Here is a 23,292-nt window from a genome sequence, read left to right on the forward strand (position 1 = left end):
TGCAATATTGTGCACTTAATTTTTTATGTTTGCCCCTGCCGATCAAAGCTGGCGCCATTCATCGTTATTCAAGGCTGCGCACCCATTTGTTTTTGATTGATCTCCGCTCGAGAGAGATAAGATTCTTTTCGCTGGTTGAGAATCCCATTTTAGTCTAGGTATTGTTATGTAAAGTGAGCAAATTTTAGACGCTGACTCCAGTTCCGATATAAATATTTTTGTTGTGGCGTACATGGACTTCGCATTCGACAACTGTTAGTATGCAGGAGGCAGGACCATGATTTTTCTACAGTCGCAAATAAAAAGTGCACTAAAAGCTCAAACAACCTTATCTAAATATTTGGTTTTGTGTCTTATCGGAACGTTCGAAGTGGGTAAGATTAGATCATCATTCCATTCTGTCAGTTTGAAATAAAAAAGAAACCATTGTTTTACTAATCACTTTATTGTGTGACACTACTTATTGGTAACGTTGAGTTAAAATCTACAAACAAAACAATATACAACGACATCTACGATACAACTTGTCTACTCATCATTGCTAGCAAATAGTACAAGCACTGAACAAACAAAAAACCGATTTACGTAGATGTTAATATCTCTATGTCTCTGGCTGCACCGTTTATCACAAACAATTCGATTTGATTTGGCTGGTAGTTTTTTCTTTTTCTCATTTATTATAAGCACCTATTTACAGTCGACATAATGGTCACTAGATATCGTCGATAAGAGTAATTCCATCCATGGCTTCCCCATCTTATAACCTAATCTGTCGTGATGCAGTCAGCAAGACAGCAGTAAACAGGAATGAAAGTACTAGCGGAGCTAGTTTGGCAGCACTGCTTGCATGTTCTAAATCGGTTGTGTAAACTAGGGCTCGTGCATTGAGCGGCTGCAACGAGCGATAGTTGTTGACGAGTTCATGCCCGGCTGCATCATGGATCGCCTTGAAGAGTTCCACTTGGTCCAATGAAACCGGTATGCTTTCGGTAAATACAGTCCAGATAACGGATTCCGCGCAGGTGGGTGTCGTGAGGGAGCCCTCATAACGGAAGTAGGAGGTACGGTTCCTCGGGAGTAAATTATGGGGCGATAGCGTTCCCTTTAATGGTGCTTGTTTACCGGCTACATCACGGATATCGGAGGAAGTCTCCAGCACTACGTCCAGATGGGTATTATCCTGGTTTGAGACGTGAAACAGAACTCCGATGACGGCAACGGCGTTCTTGACTGCTGCAGCTTCCGTCAACGATTTGTAGCGCGAGTCGTGGTGAACCATGTGCAGCTCCAGCCCGTAGCGGACGCTGTTAACCGTATGTTCCGAACCCCAATGGAAGTGCATTTGATCCAGTACGAAACGACCAGGAAGGCCACCTCCGTACAGCGAAACCGATTGGTCGGCGTTGTCGATTTGAACTGGGGAGTAAGTAAAACGATAAGCTGTAAAAAAGGGCTTTCAATGTATCGGCAAATCACTGTTCAACGTACCCGAGTGGCCAGTGTTGGTCAGCATGGCGTGGCGGATTGGGTTCATGTAATTGCTGAACAGAAACGGTGAAAAGTCCCCCTTCACGGCTGCCTTGTAAGTTAGATCGATTGGTGACTGACGACGGCCGGTGTCGCATTGTCCTCCCCAGTGTTCGTGTTCTGTTGGAAAAGAATGAGAATACGTTATTATAACATGGGTTAGAATTAAGTGTAGCAAGAACTGGTCGCAAGGGTTTGAAATTCTTTTTCAGCCTTAGCGAAGCGCTACAAACTAGAAACGTACGCGGCGGCCGCACGAATCAATGTACGAAACTTTGACCGGAAGATCTTTATAGGCTTGAAGTTGTGACGTATTATTGTATTCGAGCAGAAGGGGCTGCGGACGATCTTTGGTGGAAAACAAACTGACAGCGGAAAGTGTTGAAGGCGTAGGAATCACGAGTTACATCCACTTGGAGTCACAGCTTGGAGAGATTGCCAACGTACTTCTGGCGAAAGTCGACGGGCTTCGGTGGGTCGGGCATGCTGTAGGAATGCTAGACGCGACAAGAGATAGCACGACAAGAATGGTTCTCTTCAACAACTCCACACTAGATATAGAGGACCCAACTTGCGAGATGGTGAAGAGCCTTTTTCGTGTATTGTGTATTTAGCATAGCCGAAAACAACACCCATTTAAAAAATATGTTGATAAACTCGGATATATTGGCTTCACCCGTCTCGAAGAGGTGTGAAGAGGTGTAGAATGCCGCCTATCCTGACGTCTGATAACAGCTACTATGAAGCATGACTAGGCACCGATTTTTATCTCAAAGTGCGGAATGTACACAAATAAAATGAACGATAAATTTCCGGCTTCCAGTTAATCATACTTAACCCCTAATCTGAATCGACAATTTGGTTTTAAATTTAGATTTATAGATTTACGAAACTCGTAATTGTAAAAGCTAATTATGATCGTTTTTTTCGCCAGAGTTAGAGCAAAATAGTAAGCGGAAAAAACAATTATAGAAACTTGCTTAATCTAATCCTATTGTTTAGAAGAAGAAGATAATTTCTGAACGGATTTGGATCGAAAGTCACATAACAGGCTAGTCACCGAAAGATAACAAATGAAGCTGATAGTGCTAAAATTATGGTCACACTTACTAACTCCTTACTACCACCGACCACAAAGCGCTAACGGGCGCCGACTTCCGTCTTATTATCGAGTCACCTGCTATCAATCATTACTGAATTAATCACGTTTCCCAATAGTAAAAAGAACGGATCAAATCGGCTTAGCTTCCGAACTGTTTATCACCGTTTATCTTCTAATTTGAAACTTTTAAACTAGATTGCTTTGACGGTACACGCATTGCGAGCGTGGCAGTAAGATGAGATCCGCAACCTAGCCTGAAATTAGAATGATCGATGTGTTTTTGCAAGACAGATTTACTTATGTTAATTTCATTAGCTGATAAACAACCAATGAGCGAAATTATAACGAGAAATAGAAACCGGGGTCCGGTTTGGACCATTCCAAATGAAATTTAAATAGAAGGAACTTTCGAAAACAGAAACTCCGTAATATTCGAAACCTTACGCAGTACCAAGATGATGGGAGTCAAAACCTTAATAAAACTGTTAATAAAGTAAATGTATTGTGGTAGCTCATATTATTACGATAAAATTAGTTGACAGCGGCACATCTCTTATAAATTTTCTATAAGTGGGGCGCAGCAATACAATATGGCGTACCTATTCAAAATTGATCTTTTGCGGTTACTTCTCAAGTAACCAAAAGTTCCGATAAAAGGGGATTTTTGGCTTAATCAGCCAACGAAATGATCATGAATAGAACTCTATTCAACTTCATTTTTGAGTAATTAACCGTACTTTCAAGTTCGTATTTGATGTTTAAACTTCGAAGGGAATACAATGTAACTTCTAACAGAACTAGAAAGTTCGCAAAAAGTTCACTTAAGTCGCTATATAAAACACTGTTCAGCCCAAAAAGAAACTCCAATAATTTTCAAAATAAAATAGATTGGGGGAATATTTTCCCACTTCTTCCTGTTTTGCAGATTCATGACATTTCTCATTAACTAAGGTATTTAATTTCGGTTAATAATCGACTGTTTTTGACGTGGGACTACGTCTTTGTTTACTATCTGGGACTGGGTAGCACTTGTGAAAACGAAAATAGAAGTGTAACGTTGGAATGAAAGATTTCAAATGCTAATAACTACTAAACTACTGAACGAAACTGAACAATTTATATGTCGTTGGAAAGATAAAATGGCCTGCAATTTTATGGAGGGGGCGAGAAAGCAATTTTGTGGACGGCGTAAGAGGGGGGGCTCCGATACAAATGAAACACAAATTTTATCAAAACTCGAGAACTAATCAAGCAAATGGAACCAAACTAGGCATGCAGGGGTTTTAGAAAGTAGGATTTTTTTCGATGGTGTACTGAGACCCCTTCCCCTTCTAAGAAGGGGGGGCTCCCATACAAATGAAATGCAAATTTCTTCATAAATCACTACAACTAAGCAGGCAAATGGAACCACTAAGCAGGCAAATGGAACCAAATTTGGCAAGTGGTGGTTTCAGAAGGCAAGAATTTTTCCTATGGTGAATTGAGACCCCTCCCCTCTTTAGGAGGGGGGGCTCTCATACAAATAATGTACAAATTACTTCATAATTCGAGAACTAATCAATCAAAAGGAACCAAATTTGGAATACGTGGGTTTTTTCAGGCAAGAATTTTTTCTATGGTGTACTGACTATACTGTTCCTGACGTTCCCTGTACTACGGCGTAATGGAATAAGAGAGTGCGATGATGTTGTAACAAGCCTTTTATAGCATTAATTATATCGTGGTCGTCGATCAGTTTCAATTCAGCGTAGTCGAAATGACTAGGTGGCGAATTTGATCTGCATTCAGCGAACCGGTTGAAGAATAACATTCTATCGCGGATACGCGACCAGAGGATAAGGACTCTCAAACAAATAAAACAGAAAATGTGCCATATTTTTTGCTATCTAACAAGCGATAGGCTGTGAAAGTAAACTAGTAAAACCTTCTCGGAGCAAAAGACAGTGAATCGAAGCCGTTAACTTTCATGTCACTTGCCATTCATGTCAAAAGAGAAGGACATTCGAATGGCACGTCATGTTTGCGACGAACGTGCTTTGGCTTTAATGTTATTTGTAACCAATGGCCCTTTTAAAGGCCATAAGCGAGTAAAAGTAAGATTATTGAAACATTTCAAGCTACGCATAATCATATTTAATACAATAATCTGTGGGCTGGTCTTTCATTACTTTTTCAACTTTTATGATACACTTAAGTGATTTTTAAAAGAAATCTTTGTACTTAAGAAAGCGTTGTACTTATGAACCCCCGTCAACGTATTTTCAAAGCCACCATTGCATTCAATGAAGAATTGAATCTGAATATTTTGCTCTTCTCTTCTAAACAATGGCACTCATGGATTCTTATAAACATATAGTCCTACGTCACCCATTCGTACAACCCGTAGGGCTGTATACCTCTTGAAGTTTTTTTTTATAAATATTAATTTATTGTAACTTACCACACACCACTAACATAAACCTCGGGGATTTGAACTCGAGTACTTCTTTTCGGTAACTTAGACGCATACCACTGCTCCGTTGCTGGAATATGCGATTTGCATCGTTTTTACTCGATGTGCTAATTTCTTATTTATCACAGCCCCGAAACGAACTTACACTTAAGAACAACTCATCGGCAAAATTCATGTCACTAGCGGCGTCAGAGATGGCGCAATGCATCAGGATAGGCATGCAACGAGGAACGCTCGGGTTCAAATCCAGTAGCGGTCGGTGTTAGTTAGGCTTTTTTTTTAAATGGTCTATCTTAATCGCATGAACCGACTTTACAAAAGTTAGGAGGAGGCGGAGGTAGAAAATGGAAAAGTATAAAAATAGAACTACAAGTGCTGTTTTATACACTTTTGCCAAAGTTTCTTCAGAAGCTGCTTAGCGCTCTATGCAGCAAACTCAAAGCAACTTTGAAGTTCGGTTAATTACATGTAAAGCTGCTTAGCAAGCTATACCTCCATAGACATAAAGCTTGTTAACCTTCCTTAGACACCATTATCCGAACTCTAAGTTACTTTCAAGTTGTATGTTGAACTTTCAAGCTGCATGTTGGACTTTCAAGTTGCTACAGATATTAACGGTACTTTAATAAGAATGAAGTTCGGTTTACAAATGTAGTGTCTGGTTGTTCAGCAAGAAAGTTCTACGGAACTAAATTTGAACCAAATATGAACTTTCAAATTTGTTCCTTAAGTGAAATTCGAACTTTTGGTTGCTTGGGTTATCAAACCGCAATAAATCTGTTAGTTTTATAGTGTTTCTAATATGGTAACACCCTGGCGAAACAGATTTATTGCTGTAATTTGGAAGAATATTGGAGTTCAACACCGAAAACATTTTTTTACGTGGGACCATACCGACATTTTCTAGCATTTTTTTAACCCGCAAACAAAAAATCATCAAAGCACAGTGTGAGTTGCAGAAAGAAAGTTATTATCAATCGGTTTTTATATCACAGGAAACACCCAGAATCATTTTACTAGAAATTGAGATTGACTAGTTGAGTATATTTATTCTATTGAAACAACTGGTTTTTAAAAATTGCAAAGCTTCGATGACGCGTTGATTTTATTCACCTGTTATACCAATATGTACGAATCGTACAGTACGATAAAATTTAATGTGCATATGCTCCATAACAACGGAAACTGCTAAAAATGTATTATTTATACTATAGGATACTCTATTGTGGTGTTATAGCGACAAATCCATCAGGATGATTAGGAAAGGTCCTAGACATTTGAAAGTTGAAACCTTCTGCAAAAACACGTGTTCCACTTTTGACCCTTTTGGGCCACTGTGCCATGACGGGTCGAATGTTCACCTTGTGAGAAGTCCTCTAAAAATTCCGTGCAACTCGCAGAAAAAGCAAAAGCTGATGTAGTTTTGACATAAAAGCTCTATTTTGTGGCATCCTGGTATTCATACCATATTAAAGTTTTTATCTGGAAAGTGTAATTTGTGTTGTTTACACATTATTTAGGTAGTTGTCGTGTAACTGACAGAGTGAGAAAGTGTGGGAGTCGGTTGCAGGCTTTCGACGTACGCATAGAATCAGTAATATCAATGAGGATTGCTGAGGATGAGGATGAGGATGCTGTAATAATCGTTTCCAGAAAAAATCCAAATGAAAACCAGAAGTGTACGTAAGATAAATGTCAGCAATCTCTATTCCAAGCGTTGTTTTTATCCAAATTTTTAAGCTAATTTCACCAAGTGAAAACGGTACAAAGCAGAAGAATGAAATCTTGCGCTAAGTTAAGCTCAAAACCAAGCCAATGAAAGGCTTGCAACCGGAAACGGATGCTCCGAGTTGAGTACATGAACATCGAAATAAAGTTTTCCTTATGGCTAAACAAAGAAAGAAAAAGTAAGAATTTCTGACAACCACCGTGAGGAACTGTCCCTATTCAAAAGTCAAAACGACAAAACGCGAGTCCAAGGTCCAATGAGTCGAGAACAGCACAGGGTCAACGCGAACAAAACATTAAGTTCGTAGAAGACTATGGCAATCCACTGCAGCAAAGTTCGTAGACGCACAACATTGTAGTAAATACCTGAATCCTAATTAAATATTTTCGGACATGTAAAATTTTGACACATTACAAAACAGAGAGCGACTTCTCTACAGGCTATATACGAGAGTTTCAATATTTTAATATTTTAATTCAATTTCAATTTCAATATTACGAACAAGAATAATTTGATGATTGCACCAACAATGTAAATTATATATAATTAACCAGAAATAATACCGTATGTTGAATTGTTAATTTTACGTAGAGGGAGGATGTGGCATCCTGGTATTTATACCATATTAAATGATTTACCCGGAATGTGTAATGTGTGTTGTTTACCCATTATGTGGTGTGGGTAGTTGCTGGTAGCGAGCAACTGACAGAGCAAGAAAGTGTGGGAGTCGGTTGACAGCTTCCCGCGTAAAAGAAGTCGGGGAGATAGCGAGTCACAGGACATCAAACATTTGACCAGATCGACCACAGCATTTTTCTACGGAAACGGCAGCCGGATGCGTATACAACGATTGACGATGGCTCTAAGGATTGGTAGATTTCTATATCTAATGGTAGATATAATTTTGGTAGATTTTTTTGGTAGATATAATTTTGGTAGATTTCTGATATCTAATGGCAAGCTGAACTTTGGGCTTGTGAGCATAGCAAAATCTAATGATTTTCGATATGTAAATCTAGGGTTAAAAAATTAAAAGCACAGATTTCGAATAAATGTTCTAGCAAAACATTGTTTAAATCTCATCCTCCAGCACGTCGCCATTTTTCTGTGACTGAATCTAAAACGTTCAAAACACTGGGCAAGAAATCACTTCATAGAACACAGTTTTTCTGCAACAGCCATTATTGTTTGGGGTTCATCTTAATAGGGGTACTGTTAAGCTCTTTAGACCAACCAGACCAACATAGAGACCCGTTAAGGCCCTAACCCAGCGAGGTTATGGTGCTGAACAAAGCCGCATTCGACTTTGCGCGAGCCCATATAGCCAATAAGATGGGAGTGGGAACTCTTATCCCTGCCTCCACGCGGTGCCGGCCGGGACGCAACTGGGCCTAGGGTCGACCAAATACCAGTCTTTGGTTACACCCTCAGTTGTGTACTAACAGGGAAAGGGGGGCACGTTGTGCTTGCGGGCAGCGTGGCGTAGTGGTGTAAAGAGGCGAGCGGGGCTCAACTCCTATAAGCCAGCTGCGGATGCTGTAGTGTCCTGTTAGAGCTTAGGACTTTAAACAAAAAAGCCGGGTCAGAAGTGCCATGGGCACATTAGAATCGGTTGCTGGAAGATCCTAATTATGGTGTACTGGACGGGTGGGAAAAAACGTTTGGATTCGGCGCTATAGGGCTGACGACTGTGCTATTCTACTACCTTAGGTAAGGAAGGGTGGTACCTTCCCGAAACGGCGAGTAGGCTAATGGTACAGCTGCCTTCTGCCCGTTAAAACCGTGGCTGGTCTCTAGGTACGTTCAAAGCTCGTCACTCACGTCAAAGTGCGGGGTGTAGGCTTAGATGATACATTCCTGACTAACGCTGATCGGATGCTGACATCCCTGCCCCCATGAAGGGTAGGGGGAGTGTCCCTAGCCATGGCCTCACTGCTTGCATAGTTCACCATGGGATCGTTAAGGCGACTACACAATTACGAGTGGAGTACTTTTAACGAGGATACGAATGCAGGTGCTATTGGTGGCAAAGATGATATCTTTGCCAAAAGTAGTAAGTTGGCGAGATCACCAACGGCAAAGACAGGTAGCCCCTTGTTATCGGGGGCGCGACCCAAGAAGGGAAGCCCGCCGAAATTGGGGGCACAGCCCATACAGGGAAGCCCCCCGAAAACGGGGGCGATACCGAAGAGGAAGTTGACTCCACCAAAGTCTAACACCCCAGTTAGAACGCCGGTGGCCACCGCTGCTAGCTCAGCCAAGAGGGCGGGCGACAGCGGTAGGTGGACGAGTTGTACTCGTTCATCAACTCAAGGTCAAATGTCCACCTCGACATTCAAAAACTGGCGATGAGCCTCCGCTCTACCGTCATAGCTGCCGAGGTGGAGAGGCAGGAGCTTCTGCAGCGATGCGAGATCGCCGAAGCTCGGGTCATAGCCGCTAAGGCTGTGGCCATGCCTAGTCAGGTGCGTACGTCGCTTGCCAAGCGCAAGGCGGCTACGCCTGATCATGGACCAACGCTGGTGGCCAAGAGGCAGCGAACCCTGGATCGCGCCTCTACCAGCGAACACGCGGAGGCGGTCCCGGACGGTGCTGCCGGGACCGGGGATGACGACTGGCGGGTGGTTAGGCGTAAACCGCCTAGGCCGAAACCGAGCGAGGCTGCGGCTGTAAAGCCAAAGCCAAGGCGGGCCCATAAGGGTGACGCCTTAGTAGTGAAGCTGACAAGTAATCTGTCGTACGCTGACCTACTGCGCAAGGTTAGGGTGGACCCAAAGTTGCAGGAGCTTGGGGCCAACGTAGTGAAGACCTGCCGAACCCAGGCCGGGGATATGCTTTTCGAACTCAAAAAGAACCCAACGTCCAGAGCTCGAATTATAGGCAACTGGTTGAGCAGTCCCTGGGCGAAGCGGGCCAAGTAAAGGCGCTGTCGCAGCGTGTTCTTGTCGAGTGTAAAAATCTCGACGAGATTACGACGGCAGTTGATCTGAAGAATGCTCTGCAGGATCAGCTTAATGTTGATGTGGCACCCGCAGACATCCGGTTGCGGAAGGCATATGGAGATGTGTCAGAGGCAATCGCCAACAAAATGTTGGCGTCTGGCAAAATTAGGGTGGGCTGGTCAGTCTGTACACTTGCGCCGAAACGGCGTATCGAACGCTGTTTCAGGTGTATGGGCTTTGCCCATCGGGCAGGAAAGTGAAAGGCCCCGATCGGTCTAAGCTGTGCAGGCGGTGCGGTGAAGACGGCCACTTCGCCAGGGGATGTAGCAATCCCCCCAGGTGCCTGCTCTGCACAGTCGAAGCGGGAAATAAGAATGTCACATGTAGCCCACTGTGTGGGGCTTAAAGGAGGGCTTTGCAACGATAATGGTGCAGGTTATGCAGATTAACCTGAACCATTGTGAGATGGCACAGGAGTTGCTTTGGCAAACGGTAGCCGAAACGGGGTGCGACATTGCCATTATACCACTACCCCTAGGGGTAGTGGAAGCTCTGTACAAGCTGGATGTAAGTCTGGCTAACGTGGGATCCGTCAGTACCTTTTGTAGGGGGGTACAACAATCGATCATCGATATCACCTTCTGCAGCCCAACGTTGCTTGCCAACATGGGCTGGAGGGTGTCAGATGAGTACACGCATAGCGACCACCAAGCTATACGGTACCCGATTGAATGACGAATGCTACGACCACGCCGGTTGAAGTCGACAGGAAGGAGGTGGAAAGTGAAGTCCTTCGACAAAGACCTGTTCGTTGAAGCACTCAGCGAAGAGAGCAATCGCTCGAACCTGAGTGGCCGTGAGCTGACCAACGTCCTAGTATGGGCATGTGATACCACTATGCCCAGGACGGGGCAGCCAACGAACGGTCGTTGCTCGGTATACTGGTGGAGTGATACCATTGCCCAGCTCCGCTCCAGGTGCCACAGAGCGAGAAGGCTAGCGCAGAGGACCCGGACCGATGCAAATGCTGAAGTTCGGGGGGTCGAACTTAGAGCAGCCAGGCTGGCGCTCAACAAGGAGGTTAGGCGTAGAAATCCGGTTTTCAGGAGCTATGCCGCGATGCGGACTCGAACCCCTGGGGCGGTGCATACCAGGTGGTGATGAAAAAGATGATGGGTGCATCCGCTCCGCAGAAAACCTGCCCCCAAAAGCTGAAAGTCATCGTGGAAGGGCTCTTTCCGCAACACGATCCAGTTTGGTGGCCTCCGAGCCCGTACGGTCAATCGAATGATGTCCTCATTTCGGTCACGAATGAGGAACTCATCGTAATTGCCAGGGGTTTAAAAACGAGGAAAGCACCCGGTCCTGACAGGATTCTGAACGAGGCACTCAAAGCGGCGATCCAAGCATATCCCGATATGTTTAGAGAGACGCTTCAGAATTGCCTAGAGGTATGCGAATTTCCAGACAAATGGAAAGTCCAAAGATTGGTACTGCTGCCAAAGCCGGGGAAACCACCTGGTGATCCCTCGTCGTACAGATCAATTTGCCTATTGGACACGTTAGGCAAATTGCTAGAGCGGGTAATCCTAAACAGGCTGACGCCTGTGGTGGAAAGCGATGTCGGGCTGGCAAGCTGGCAGATTGGCTTCCGTAAGGGGAAATAGACGTCATAAAGTCCGCGGTGGAGAGGGCCGAGAAGCCTATCCCAAGCAACAATGTGAGTTTTATTGTACTCTTATGGTGGTCTTCAAGACCAATTTTGGTCTTAAATGCCATCATAAGAGTGTAATAAAACCCAAATTGTTACTTGGGATGAAACGGAAAAGGCGAGACGACTGGTATTGTGCCATAGTCACAATCGATGTCAAAAACGCCTTTAACAGCGCTAAGTGGGGTGCAATCGCGTTAGCGCTGCATAAGATGAGGGCTCCGGACGATCTATACAGGTTGCTTAAAAGTTACTTCGAGAACCGGACGCTAGTGTACGACACGGCGGATGGGGCGAAGAAGTACAAAGTGACAGCGGGTGTTCCACAGGGCTCCATTCTCGGCCCCACGCTCTGGAATGCCATGTACGATGGGGTGCTGAGGCTCGAACTACCCACTGGGGTCGAGATCACTGGCTTCACCGATGATATCGTCCTTACAGTGATAGGCGAGTTTCTAGAGGAGGTGGAAATGCTGGCATCGGACGCCATAATCATAATAGAGGGTTGGATGACGGGCGTCAATCTACGATTGGCCCACCACAAGACGGAAGCGGTGATGATCAGCAACCGCAAGTCGGCCTTAGAGGCCAAAATAATCGTTGGAGGACAGGTGATTGTCTCCAAACGAAGTGTGAAATACCTGGGTGTTATGGCAGACAACAGGCTGAACTTCACCAGCCATGTGAATTATGCTTGTGGTAAAGCGTCAACGGCGGTTACTGCGCTGTCCAAGATCATGCCGAACGGCTACGGTCCAAGCAGCGGTAAGAGACGCCTGATGGCCAGCGTTGCCATGTCGGTGCTATGGTACGGTGCACCGGCATGGCCCCCGGCTTTGGAGAGTAAGCGCAATCAGGCATGTCTGAACAAGGTGTTCAGGCTGTTGACACTGCGCGTTGCGTGCGGCTACCGTACATTCAACGATATGATACGATTGGGGTTATTGCAGCCATGATTCCCATATGCATACTTCTAGGTGAGGATATCGAGTGCCATAGGCATAGGAACGTCAGGGGCGCTAGGGGCAGAGTTAGGCTGGACTCTATTAGGCGTTGGCAGGCGGAATGGGATCGCACCGATCACGGTAGGTGGACCCATAGGCTGATCCAGAACATATCGTCCTGGATCGGTAGAGGACATGGTGAGGTAAACTTTTTCCTTGCCCAGTTTCTGTCGGGACATGGATGCTTTAAGAAGTATCTACATACGCGTGGGCGGGTAGGCTCACCCTTTTGCCCCGTTTGCACGGTAGCCGAGGAAACGGCGGAGCATGTGATGGGTCACTGCCCGCGTTTCATGACCACTCGGCGGGTGATGCTTGCGGTCGTTGGGGAAGACACCAACGCCGACAACATCGTGCAGAGAATGTGCGCTGAGTAGCGCGCGTGGGGTGCAGTCGATAGGGCGGCAACGGAGGTGATACCGGAGTTGCAACGGCTAGAACGTTTGCAACGACAGGGCCTGACATAACTTAGCTAGGGTCAGTAAAGGGCTGATTGGGCAGCCCAGGCCTTAGGTGAAGGGTAGTGGCGGTATGAAGTGACTAGGGTGTTGTGTGAACCCATATACACAACGGGTAAGTCGGAGTGCTTAGGCACGTCCTCCCTTCTGAAGTAAAACCTAACGGTAGTTTCAGGAGGAGTTCAGGAATGGGCAGCAGGAGAGTTTTTAGTAGGTAGGCGCATGTTGGCACCTAGTGAATCCTATTCGGCACTGTGAAGGTACTGTCTATGAAGATTTTCTCCCTGCATAAACAATACAAAAAAAGACCAACTTAGAGATGTCGAGAAGGTGTTTAAATCATAATCTCGCAAAAAAAAAACACTAGCATAACCTGGTGCAGTTTTTGGGAAATGACTGACAGCCAGCCAGTTTGGATAGAAGAGAAATCGAAAGCCGCAAGCCCTAGCGACAAGTCGTTTCGGAATTTTTTGTTTCGGATAAACTCACGAGGGTCAACCCATGTATGCGGTACCATGTTTTGGTCTATGTTTTTTTTGAGTGTTTATGTTCAATAAACCGTAGGGGAAGGGCGGAAACGAAATTATTGATGTTACTTTAAGGGGAAATGCGTCGGCATTGGTTCTATGGATTTCAAGAACAGTGTTTTCAATTGAAATAAAATGAAAATATATGCTGTGTGTTCAAATTGGCAAGAAAAATGCAATGAATACATTTTTAAAAGTAAAACTCTTATATTATGCCCAAAAACTACTTCTGAAATTCGAATTAAAGTTCGAAAGTTAATAAGACTCATTTCCACTTAAAGTGCAATGTTTAGAATGCGATTAAGGTGATATTAGTCGTCATCGATTCTGCAAATTTCAAAAGCAGTTTTTTGTTTAAAACAAAAATTCAGTTCATGAAAATATATTCGCTGTGTTCAGATTGACAAGAAGAATGCAGTGAATACATTTCTATAAACGAAACCCCGCTTTTGGACCCAAGCCTGCTTCCGAAATTGGGCTCTCCGACAAAAAGTTAATGACTACTAATTTCCCGTTAGACCGAATCAATTATTCGTTTTTCGCATTTTCGAGAAGATTATTAAAAATCATACCAAATCTGCACTTTTTATAATAATAGGAAATCGTAGAAATAGCACAAATAGAACAAAGCGAAGAAATTTTTAGTCCAGTATCTACGAAATCACTTGTAATCACGTCACTTTCTTTTCGGTGACGTCCCGCACGTGTGTCTGTATTGCTCTGAAAATACTTGACATTGGTGAAAATGTCTAAACTGAACTTGCATGATGTGACACGGCCGGACGTCCGTCATCACAATGCGCTGTTCGCAAATAGTGTGGAGACAGGTTTGCTGACTTTTCTTCGGTCCGATGACTCGAGTGCAGAAAAAAATATCGCTTCTTGCGTATGTATACTGAAACGTGCAGATTATACAATTTGCATACCAAACCGAAGTTTGCATTGAAGGAAGTTTTCCTCGTATACAAAGAAGCTACTTAGTTCCCTCTGCAAGGGCTCAATCTAGCGCTCTAACTCAATTGAGCTGCAAAAATGATATCCCTACGCAAAAAAAAAAAAGATTTTTGTTATTAAATTAAGCGATGTCAACAAGTTCATCATTCGATCATTGCCGTGTGCTGGCGGGCGGCGAGTTGCATCGTTTCTACGATCACCGCCGCCGGCACTCACTGGTATGATAATCCCACCAAGCTCGGCTTATCAATGTTTATAGAGTTAGGGCGAGCTATACAGCTTAGGACGTGATGTGAAATCAATTTGTCACTACATATATGTTTCTTCTCTTCCGCCGTAGTCCGTAGTCACATAGCCCACACTCTATCAGCTGTCGAGCCGGTAGCCGTTGACAGTTGTTGACACGAGTCTGTTACAGCGCTAATCAGTGCTGTAGGTCGTGGCTTTGTGCTGAATAACCTGGCGATCGTGTCTTTCCGCTTGTTGATAACAGAAAAGCTTATAGGTAGCAAGGTACTTTCTTCGCCAGCTACCGTACCGACCCGACCGAGTGTGGGCAATTATTTACAATCAGCAAGTTGTGTTCAATGAGCCGCCCGCCACACGTCAATGACGGAGGTTTGTCGACTAGGGGAGTCAGCTGCAGGTGGAGAAAATTCGTTTATTTTTAAAATAATGTGAATAAGTGCTTCAAATTTCGCTCTACGGATCATATCTAAAGATTGGTTCATATTTAAGTCGTTTGCGAAGAACCTAGGAGCATTTTTCTAAAGAAAAATGTTTTACAATTTCTCCTGAATATGCAGATAGAAATTGGAAATACTTTTGAAAGTGTGTGACACTCTTAATTAAAACATTGTGATCAATTTTTATGAGACGAAAACCAACTGAGTCTCAAGCTGCAGCAGACTCCCCTATAGGTTGGGTTCTTAGGCGCGCTTGGTGGATAAGACCGGAACATTTATGGGAAATCCGGTAGGTGAATGATAATAAAGCGTTTATTATTGACATTGATAAGTGGTATGAAGATATGCAAATTTTCTTTCATAAGAAGGTTCATTATTCCATTGAAAAAACAAATACAAATATTTTTGAACAATCTTGCAGTGTCAACCTATTAGTGATGAATTCATGTACTTTTTTCCCTTCTCAGTGAAAACAGGAAATGGAAAGGAAACCGGTTTCTACAGAAGGCATCGTTTTTCCTTGAATTTATTAAATGGTTTTATGTGGTTATCAGGCTAGAAAAACGCAATTTCTAAAAAAATTAATAAAAACTATAAGCTTAAAAAAGTGTAAACTGCGTTTAACGTATCACATTATAATTTCAGTTGCTTTGACACCAAATTGCGTGTAACTACAGAAACCACTTGAATTATTTAACATTATTTAACATGAAACATGCCAATATAAACCCATCACAAAGACAAAATAGCTCTAACATTAATAATTAAAAGGAATTTTCCTTCCCCGAGGAAAAATTGAACTTTGTCATAAAAACATATCAGCAACTAAAAGAAAAATGTTCCAAAAAAGTGAACGTACAAGCTAAAATTAAAGGACATTGTCCATGGATCACTTTTGATGTATGGAAACTGCTTCGTATAAAAGAAAAAACCCTCAAGAATCATAAGACACGTCCTTGGGATGAAAGACCACATAACATGCTTTCGCATGTTTCTCAAAAGTTACAAAGAGCGAAGGAACAAGCTAAACGAGCATATTATGAAAAACTATTCTGTGATACAAATAAAAAAATGCATGGCACAACCTAAACATCACTTTAGGACGAAAAAATGAAGAGAAGGAATCCTTCAAACTAACAATTGATGGAAAACCTACTGTTAATGCACCAACTGTTGCTAATGAGTTCAATACATTCTTTAGTACGATAGGACCCCAGCTTGCTTCTACGATCAATAGCCGCAAAGATATAAACAAATTTCGGACCTTATCTCCAGTCAATGATTCTATCTTTCTACGACCCTGTACAGAGCAAGAAGTTATAGTGTTGATTAAAGAGTTGAACTCCAAAAAATCAAGTGGACCGGATGATATTCCACCATCTTTCATCAAAACTCATCATATGTTCTTTGCGGCTCTGATGCGTGACGCCTTCAACGAGTGTATCGAAACAGGTCATTTTCCTTACTGTCTGAAAAATGCGAGAGTAACTCCTATCTTCAAACGCGGCAATAAATTAGATGTGAATAACTACCGACCGATTTCAGTCCTTTCAGTCTTAAGCAAGATTCTAGAACAGCTGTTAGTTGCAAGACTTCAAAGTTTCTTACATAACAAACGAATATTATACAATCATCAATTTGGTTTTCGAGCTGGATCGAGTACACTGACCGCAGCAAGCGAGCTAGTCGATGAAATTTTCTCAGCAATGGATTCAAAGAAAATGATGGGAGTCCTCTTCTTAGATTTAAAAAAAGCTTTTGACACCATCGATCACGAAACACTTTTACAAAAACTTTACTATTACGGGATTCGCGGAACGGCGAATGATTTGATCAAAAGTTATCTAACTGGAAGATCTCAGTATGTACGGGCAAATGGCACACTGAGCGAACCTGCACCTTTAACTGTCGGCGTGCCGCAGGGCAGCAACTTAGGACCGCTATTGTTCCTGCTGTACATCTACGATCTTTCTAAGTTACCCCTGCGTGGAAAACCACGGATGTTCGCAGACGATACGTCATTATCGTATCCTTGCACTGACCCATGCGTCGTTATAAATCAAATGCAAGAAGATCTGTTAATATTACAAACATATTTTGCTGAAAATGTCCTATCGCTGAATCTCCTCAAGACCGAATACATGATTTTCCATTCTCCTCACTTAAAAATTCCGGTTCATCCTGAATTGAAGGTCAATGGTATTACCGTTCAAAAGACAGAGAAATATAAGTATCTCGGTTTGATATTTGATCCCGCTTTGAAATGGAACCATCATATAGACACGTTGCGGCGAGAGATTAGTTCAACGTGTGGTTTACTCTGGAAGATAGCGAAATTTATTCCTACCAAACAGTTAATCACTGTCTACTATGCTTTGGTTCAGTCTAAACTGCAGTACCTAGTGTCTAACTGGGGAACGGCGAGCAGAACTTCCTTACATTCCCTACAAGTAACGCAGAACCGTAGTTTAAGGGCTGTATATAAGAAACCACCGCTTTTCTCGACAGCTGAGTTATTTCGTCAAGCCGATCGGTCCATATTACCTGTGTCCGGCCTTCGTGACCTGCAATGCCTAGTACAGCTAAAAAGCCTCATGACGAATCCAATCGCTCACCACAATATTACGTTTCGGAACCCAAGCCATAGATATGCGCTAAGAACCCAAAAGAACTTGTCCTTAAGTCGGCCAAATACCGAAATGGGCAAAAAGTCTTTCCTTTACTACGCGACAAAAACCTACAATAGTTTACCAAACAACCTTAAAGAACTAACCAACCTGATAAGTTTCAAAAACGCCATAAAATCGCAAATTCGAACAAAAATGCACACTTATCTCTAAGCAGACCGCCTGGATGCCACATTAAACCTGTTGTTTCACTCCCCCTTAAAAGAGAGTTATCTCACTGGGGGCGCCAATCGATGTCAAACAAAAAAAAATCATTATCAATTATAAAACAATTAATCATAATAACAAAATTCATCAGAATATTGGGCCTCAAAACCCAAAACCAGACTACATTATAGGCTAAAAGTAACTTTGCAAATCATGAACAAATTATAAGACAGGTCACAACTAATCAATAAAAGACAATTTTCAGCAGCCCGCAAGAAGATCCAGAATCGGAATCGAAACGTTGGCGTAAAAGAAAGCAAAACATCTACGTTATTTAAAGACTGGGACGACCAATTTCCAAATCTTTTATTATCAATGATTGCAGTGGTTTTCCACCTAAGGGTGTCCACGGTAAAATTGCAACACACAAAATTAATTCGCAAAGTTAGAGGTTTTATCCGACTGACATCAAACTTTTAGGGCATCAAATGAAACAATTAAACTTAGTCCTAGCGTTTTTATTTTATTAAATTTCGCCTCCGTATCCGAATGCCGGTACTTTGGCCTCAAAACCCGTCCATGAGATCTTGCACAACCTCACAATCGACATGGTTTGCATATTTACCCATACTTTCTTCATTTCTTCAACTGTTTTGAATAATTTAGGATGTTTCAGAAGATTCTGCTTCATAATAGGCTAGTATTTATCGATTGGACGCAGCACCGGTGTATTTGAGGGGTTATAACCTTTCGGCACGAAATAGACATTATCTGCCTTATGCCACTCCAGCGCAAAGGCATGAAGTCAAGTCCTACCAGAAGATCGTGGGACAGTTGTGAGACTTCAGAAGAGGAAGAAATCGCTTTTGGAGACACTCTTTCAAACACACCTGTCTATGTTTATGGTACCTGGGATCGCGAAAGGTGTACTCCGCTTTCCACATGAACAAATTGCTTGCCATATCCAGAATTTCTTGGCAAAGTTCGACATTTTCTGTTTTCGGAGGTTCTCTGGAACATCAAACTTATCCTTTGCAGTAGGTAGTATTTGGGATTCCTAACTTTTTACCGATGGCACGATGTGACAGATTTTGATTTTTGATGTAGGGTCTTAACCGGTTTTAAGCAGTCTAAGCGGGTCACTGATTGTTTTTCCTTATTACAAGCGATGGGTTGACTAAGTGGGGGATATCAGCATACCAATCTTCTTGCTATCTTTAGTTCTTCAAGCTGTTACTATTGGAAGACACTATTGTTGAGCTAAACTTTTGATTTTCCGCTTTAAAAGTTGGAGCGGTGGAATCAGACCGAACATATTTTCACCCTCAAGGTGCTTTTTTAAGCAATCCTGAAATCTGAATTTTTTTACGTCGCCGTAAAAAATCTCTCGAACTTTTTCCCCTATTCAGTAAGTTCGCGTTCCTATCCGCGACCTACTAATCGGCATCTGATGCGTAATCGGCATAGCGTATCGGCATAGATGCGTAAAATGCCATCTGTCTAAATTGTTTATCGGGGCATGCACTCACCGCACCGTTCGGCAAACGGTATTCGTCGTCTCTTTTATTCTCTAGTGTTCTTATGGGAAACTGCGAGTTTGGCGTCTCACTCGCTGTTCATAAGGATGGTGGGAGAACAAAAGAGGTAAACATAGCAGTACACACGGTCCGACTCAGAACAGTGTCGTCAAAGCAAATAACATTGAAACACATCGTTGCTTCATTAAATCACTGACAAAATCTTCGAAAGTTATTGAAAAAGCTGTCTTTTCTGTTGTTTTTAATAAAGAAAAATTAATTATGAACATACATTTCTCTTGAAAGTATTGAACCACGTTTTCACCATCGGAGGTTTCAGTCAATTTCAAACCTATAATTTTTATTTCCAGAACCGAAACAGTGTCTTGGCAACATGATGATTCATCAGTTATGCTGCAGCTGCTGCTACTGGTGAACAGGTTCCGTCAATTCAGAATTCAGCTTGACTTTTAGAGTGGTTGTAATCAGTGCTGAAAAATGTGATGGATTTCAGCAGCTGAAAAATGTACGTTTTTGGACAACAATTTTGAATTCATCATATTTCTTGTAGGAAACCCAGTAGATTGTGTTTGTGTGAATTAAATCTATGGTTAAGTGATTTGTGAAGATGCTGCTATCAAAAGATTTTGAAAATATGAATAAAAAAGTGCATTTTCGGATCATTTATTTTCAACTGATTAAAATAGGTGACACTGCTTAACTCGTTCCTTACCCTACTTGTGCAGAACTTTTTCGCAAACGAGCTATTCTCTCGACGGCATTTTGAACTCTCTCCATGCAAATTTTCAGTTAATTTTACCTAATGCACAGTGGGACCAATCCGGAAAAGGCGGTTAAAAGTCTTTTCTCGCTTTTTCTGACGGTTTAGAGTTTAGGAGTCTTAGGAGAAGTTTCATAAAAAAGTATTCTGCGTCTAATGATATTTTCATATAATTAGATATTAAGGGGATAACAAATTTGTAAAAATTAATTTTTTATAGGAACTAGATAGCATGGTCAAGTGTTCGGCAAAGTTGTAGAACATTGAACTTCATTAAACTTTGCCGAAGATACTAAGTATCTGCATCATATGGTTTGCGAAATATAATAGACTTTCTGTCGTGACGCTCTTAAAATCAGTTTTTTAAACTTTTTTAACACAAAACCTCATCTGACAGGTTCGACATGTTCTACAAACTTTTTGATACTATCAAAATATGTAACTTTCTAGAAGGTGCAAATATCATGTTGCTTTATTTGCTTTAAAAATTGATTTGAAGCATTAATTTTACCGTATTTACAAGTATTTTAGACACCTACTGGCAGCTAAAGTTAGCATCGCTTGAACCGCCATAGAATAAAGTAAACGTGTGCCAAAAATTTCGGCCGGGTCTGGGTCTGGAAAATTCCGATGGCGCGTTGATTTTATCCATCTATCATATCAATATTCACGATAAAATTCTATGTGCATATGTTGCGGACCAACGAAGATTGCTCAAAATTTATTAAATATTTTATTATGGTCGCTCTAAATGCTGATTTAATTTTTTACCAGAGCAAAGTGTATGCTTAATAGCTTTGTAGTAAAAAGCTTTATTAAATTATGGTGGCAGCTGACAAGCAGCGAAAAGTATAATCGGTTTTATTGCTGCATTATATAAGGCGTGTTAAGACAACTTAAGCTTTTAACCTGATTCTTAAAGAGGTCATAAAAACCTTCTGAAGAGTGGGCCCCTTGGTTGGAATGCGGCTTTATAGTGGTCATCAGGAAGTTCGGGTGGAGCTCATAGTTTTGCTATGCCACTAGAGGAACGTAATAGAGAAACAAACAAGGCCATGGGTATAAACGTCCTGTTGAGAACTTGACGCTTCTTTATCGACAGACTTTGCAGCCGGTTATTAGAGCACAGGACAATTAGAGGGCTAGTGCAACGATCCTACTGACTCTATAATAGCTAGTAGCACCTCCCAGCTGAGATTCGAACATACGACGACTGGCTTGTTAGGTCAGCATCGTACCCCGAAGCTGGCTGGGCGAGCTTGTAATAAAACTTCGAATTGTTGCTTGGGTTCTCACGGACAGTGACGGCGATGAACTGGAAGTGGTTGATGATATCTGGTCGGTGGTGACCAGTAAGCACCGGTGACCAGTAAGTAAGGAGATTCAACAAAGGAATTCAAGCTGGAAATCGAGCCTACTTTTCCCCCGACAAGACGCTTCGATCAAGGAGCATGCGCCGCCGCATAAAGTTGACGTTGTACAAAATGCCGATCAGGTCGATAGTCCTCTATGGACTTGAGACAGAAACCTTGCTTATGCATATATGTACTTATCGGATTTGAACGAAAGGTGTTGCGGACTACTTTTGGCGGAGTACAAACGGATAGCGAAGAGTGGCGTGGGCGTATGAACCACAAGTTGCAGGCACTACTTGGGGAGATTTCCATCGCATACCTGATAAAAGTTAGGAGGCTACGGTGGGCCGGCCAATTCTGTTACTTTCATTCGAGAGCTAAGAAAATTTGAACTAAGAACTTAATGAAATTCAGTAGCTTCTCAAAAGCAAAGAGCTTTGAAATAAGCGTTTCTCGAGGCTTTTTTTATTTTAGTATTATCAAATGATTTTTTTTTCTAAAAAAGCATGATAAAATTTGTTCATTTCTACCAATTTGAAGCTCTGTTATCGTTCTACAATTCGTTCTTTGGCGTGAAATGGCTACCTTTTTTAGTTTCGCTGCAATTTAATTCTAAACGTATCGTGTTGAGTGTTGAACTAGTATCTGAAAACTGCACGAATTCATACATCACTCATAGCACACTAGTTTATCGCGTGCGACGGACACGTACACGTATGAAAAACAAAACAACTGCAACAACAATGTTTTTCATAAATTCATAATGCTGAAAACCATAAGCCGCTTAGGTTTATCCGCAGGCAGCAACTCTTGAACCTGCAGTGTGAAAAGGGTACATTTTACGCGGTGCAGCACGCCCCACACCTGCCATTGTAACACGGGGATGTGACGCAACTTGGCTTTTATGTTTGTCTTGTGATAATTTCCCACAATCCACAAAATTTCATGGTCAGTCCCTGACGCCACTTGCTGATGCTGCTGTCCTCGAAGCTTCGTTGAAAACAACGTTCCTTTTCGGAAGCGAGGGTGCATTGTCGTCAAGTTCGCTTAGCACAAGTCGGAAAATCTACAGCCATACTTCTGCTGGGCTGTCGTTACTTAACAATTAGCGGCGTCGCAGCAAAGATGAATGTCCGCGAGTGCTTCCGGGGAATACATTTTGATACTGCAATCGTTTTTAGAAACAACCCGAGAGGTCTGTTTCGTTTTTGTGTTTCATACGCGTCCGGCCGTGTCCGTCGCACGGAGTACTAATGCGCTATGCGTGATGTATGAATTCATGCATTTTTTTGTGGATATTATCACTACGACCAGCATTTTGATCTATTGTGATCTTATCCAGGTGTTGTTCCGTACTTCGTTGTTATTGCAGTATCGCTATAGAGTGAGCGAACTGCTTATTATCCGTGCTTAAAGTATCGGTGAGTTTTCACCCCTTTTGCCTCCACGCTTCTTAAAACTTTTCACCCAATCTAGCTCTAGAGCCAGGAAGTGTGGAGACTATGTATAATTTGTCCTTGGACAAGGGGATTTATTCGCACCTCGAGCAAGTATCATTCTTATAACGGTAAAGCAGAGTTCAGCACTGAGTGAGCAGGTCTCACAGTCAATGTAGCGAAAACTAAGTCTATGGTAGTGAACACTGACGATGCCACCAACTTCACAGTAGCGGGACAACAAGTTGAGCAGGTAGCCGCCCTTCAATATCTTGGT

The 23,292-nt window shown here is 42.4% G+C and overlaps 1 protein-coding gene across 1 annotated transcript in view; it reads right to left on the reverse strand.

The window, feature by feature from the left end:
- Positions 1 to 757: 757 nt before the first annotated feature.
- The window catches only part of LOC128746157 (putative carbonic anhydrase 3), a 30,097-nt gene continuing 7,562 nt past the window's right edge, over positions 758 to 23,292 (reverse strand). Inside the window, exons 4-5 of the mRNA XM_053843202.1 lie at positions 1,489 to 1,647; positions 758 to 1,416 (exon numbers count right to left, since the gene is read on the reverse strand). Coding sequence (XP_053699177.1) covers positions 758 to 1,416; positions 1,489 to 1,647 — 818 coding nt within the window. The remainder of the gene's footprint in view (positions 1,417 to 1,488; positions 1,648 to 23,292) is intronic.

This window comes from Sabethes cyaneus, chromosome 1 (genome assembly GCF_943734655.1).
Source record: "Sabethes cyaneus chromosome 1, idSabCyanKW18_F2, whole genome shotgun sequence".
Taxonomy (NCBI): domain Eukaryota; kingdom Metazoa; phylum Arthropoda; class Insecta; order Diptera; family Culicidae; genus Sabethes; species Sabethes cyaneus.